This window comes from Rhinopithecus bieti, unplaced genomic scaffold (genome assembly GCF_001698545.2).
Source record: "Rhinopithecus bieti isolate Rb0 unplaced genomic scaffold, ASM169854v2 scaffold_42380, whole genome shotgun sequence".
Lineage (NCBI taxonomy): Eukaryota > Metazoa > Chordata > Mammalia > Primates > Cercopithecidae > Rhinopithecus > Rhinopithecus bieti.
In genome coordinates, this window is record NW_016818327.1 from 429,839 (window position 1) to 433,050 (window position 3,212).

Genomic DNA, 3,212 nt, shown 5'->3' on the forward strand with positions numbered 1-3,212 from the left:
GTATTTTGGGGTAATTATTTGTATGCACTTTTTGTAAGATTCTCTTCCTCCTACCCTCCCTCTGCCCAGTTTGATTTCAAAGTTACTTGTTCGGCTAACCTGTTTTACGTGTGTTTAATTTTAAGGTCTTTAATGCGCACTATAACTTAACCCGTCACATGCCAGTGCACACAGGAGCCAGACCCTTCGTTTGCAAAGTGTGCGGAAAAGGTTTCAGGCAAGCAAGCACCCTGTGCAGGCACAAGATCATTCACACGCAGGTGTGTTCATCTGTCTCAATTTCACCTAGTTTGCTTCGGAAATGTTTGCAGAAAAACAGTCGATAAAGCCTTAGTCTTTAGGATAAGGGTCGTTTAAAACGTGCTAGCTAAACAGGGGTGAATGCCATATATTGTTTGCTTTTGTTCTGCCTTGAAAGTGTTTAAGCATTACTGTGTTTTGAGCTTGCAAAACTTCACATAATTAGAAAATATCTAAATGTCTCTGCTTTTCCTTTCTCTTGCTTAGGAAAAACCTCACAAATGTAACCAGTGTGGCAAAGCATTTAATAGAAGTTCCACTTTAAACACTCATACCCGAATACACGCGGGCTACAAACCGTTTGTGTGTGAATTCTGTGGTAAAGGGTTTCATCAAAAAGGTATGGAAACCAGGAAATGTTGTCTCTCATGGTTAGTCTTACGAAAACTGATACTTAATATTTTCGGGATGTTTTAGAAGACGATGTTTAAAGTGTAGTTATGTGGCGCATTTGTTGCCATTCTAACCCCCTACCCGAAGTCTGATTAGTATTAGAGAAAGGCATGATTCATAAAACAAGGGTATATTTTTTAACTGCATGCTCTGATGCTATGTAATTGGACTGATAAACGTGTATTAAAATTTAAAGGAAACAGCATCACTGTTGATGCGATGTTTGTAAATAAACTTTGGGAGACAAGTGCAGGCACGGATAGCAGCCCTGCACTGGTTGTGGGACCCGTGGCGGTTCTTCTGCTTGCCTGGCGCTACCTTAGACGTGTCTGCTCCTCCCTTTTTAGGGTCTTTTTTTTTCTTTTTTCTTTTTTTTTCAGAACCACATCTCTGTCATTTGTGTGTTTCAGGGAATTACAAAAACCACAAGCTGACCCACAGCGGGGAGAAGCAGTTCAAGTGCAATATCTGCAACAAGGCTTTCCACCAGGTTTACAACCTCACTTTCCACATGCACACCCACAACGACAAGAAGCCTTTCACCTGCCCCACGTGCGGCAAGGGTTTCTGCAGGAACTTTGACCTCAAGAAGCATGTCCGCAAGCTGCACGACAGCAGCCTAGGGCTGGCCCGCACGCCAGCTGGCGAACCAGGCACTGAACCGCCGCCCCCGCTACAGCAGCAGCCGCCGGTGACGCTGCCTCCTCTGCAGTCGCCGCTGCCAACCCCCGGGCCCCTGCAGCCCGGGCTCCACCAGGGCCACCAGTGATCGAGGCCAGGGTTCCTCCCAGCCTCCGCCGGGCCCCCACGCTGAGACAGCGGCAGACTAGAGCTCGTGGTCCGAGTTCGTCTGCAGACCCCGGCGCATGTTGGGCCCCACACTTCAGGGCCAACCAGAAGCCTCTGCGTCCCTTGGCCTTTCGCCTCTTGCATGCACCTGCTAAATGGTTTTGTGTATTATGTTCTATATAGGCACTAACAATTATGAAAAACTTGGAGGGTTTTGTTTGTTTTCTGTTTTTCTTTTAATTTGGAAAGACTTTTCATTTTGGGTGAGGAGATGGTGTTTGTTTTGTTTTGTTTTGTTTAAACAAATTTCTTCTATATTTATTGAGATCTGTATTATTCTACCCGGGAATGCTGCATCATTTTAATTTTATTATTGTATATATTTCCATTGTGTTGATTCTCCCGTCTCAAGATGTCTGCAGGATGTTTATCATTTCCTCCTTTCCTGAAGTAACGAAACACTGTGTGTATGTCATCTATACACACATAGATGTGTGCACCCATAGGGGTATATTCCACATTCGTGAGCACACACACATACACATTAGATAAGGGTGGTTCATTATGGATGATTTTGAATTTTGGTTTTGATTATTGCACGTGAAAATTGATTCATTGACTGTTGGAAATAAATACTTGGAACATGCTTATTTAATCAACAAACTTTAGGGCTCTGTTCATACTATTCAGCTAAAGATTCCTAACTGTGACCCCCTCATCCATCCTCCTTTTTAAAATCTAAAACCCTGGATTAATAATACTTAATGTTTTCGTCTGAAAATCTATCAAGTGCAAAGGTGTAAAAAATGGTTACACCTTTGGATAAAGTTATGAAATCTGGTAAATTTCAGAAGCAGAAGACATGGAGTTTTCTAACAGAAACACAAATTTGGCTTGGACCACCTGATATGTTCGCAGTGCACAGTTAAACGGGAACAACATATCCGGTAGCTGTATGCAATGTACATCTCCTCAAACACATTACAATCATAGATAGACAGGTGTCTATTGTTTGCATCCTGAAGGCACATACTGACTTATACACAGCTGGCAAAGGGAGCCTCTGTGTTTTTACATGTGTATATATGTTTATAGACGAATATACTTCCATTCAAGGAGGAAACATGGATGAAAACCAAACTGTGGCGGGTGCCAGGTCCTTGAAATGCTTCAAGTGTTAATCAGCGGCTCCGCTGTGAGCTCGGGCTCTGGTGTTTCTAACCGCAAGTCTCTCCTGTTTTCTTGCCAAAACAGTGAAACAACTGCTAAAGACTTTAATTAAGAGGGGTAATTAGTTCAGATTTATCAAAGCCGGGTTGTTATACTATTAGCTGCTCAGTAGAAGCTGCCAGACAAACTCACAGCCCAGCACAGTAGTGCTACTGCAGCGGGGCCACATCCTGGGAGGGCGACTGGGGGGAGCGGGCCCCGGGGTCTCCGCCTCGCCGCCTCGGACTCCACCACCTCGCCAGGCCCGGGGCCAGTGCGGCCAGACCCGCAGGCCTCAGGTGCATCTTGGCCCCTACTCCGGCCCACGCTCTCCCTCCAGGGCTGTTGATGTGGAGAATCCACCACATCACGGGCCCAGGTTCTACAGAGTCCAGGGGTCTCCTTTCTGCACTCACCGTAACGCGGCCTCACAAGCTCCGGGACCGCCCCGACAGTTGCAGGGAAGAAACTTAAATCTGTGGCCCCGCCTCACTTCTATGCGTCCTGTGGCGCCCAGGAAA

General features: G+C 45.7%; 1 protein-coding gene across 3 annotated transcripts in view; it reads left to right on the plus strand.

Annotated features, from left to right (window-relative positions):
- Positions 1-2,139, plus strand: part of FEZF1 (FEZ family zinc finger 1) — a 10,945-nt gene extending 8,806 nt beyond the window's left edge. For all 3 annotated transcript variants that reach the window (XM_017856948.1, XM_017856947.1, XM_017856949.1), the window contains 3 exons: positions 126-260; positions 508-640; positions 1,104-2,139. In XM_017856948.1, the coding sequence (XP_017712437.1) occupies positions 126-260; positions 508-640; positions 1,104-1,462 (627 nt within the window). In that variant the 3' untranslated portion in view covers positions 1,463-2,139. The remainder of the gene's footprint in view (positions 1-125; positions 261-507; positions 641-1,103) is intronic.
- Positions 2,140-3,212: the final 1,073 nt, after the last annotated feature.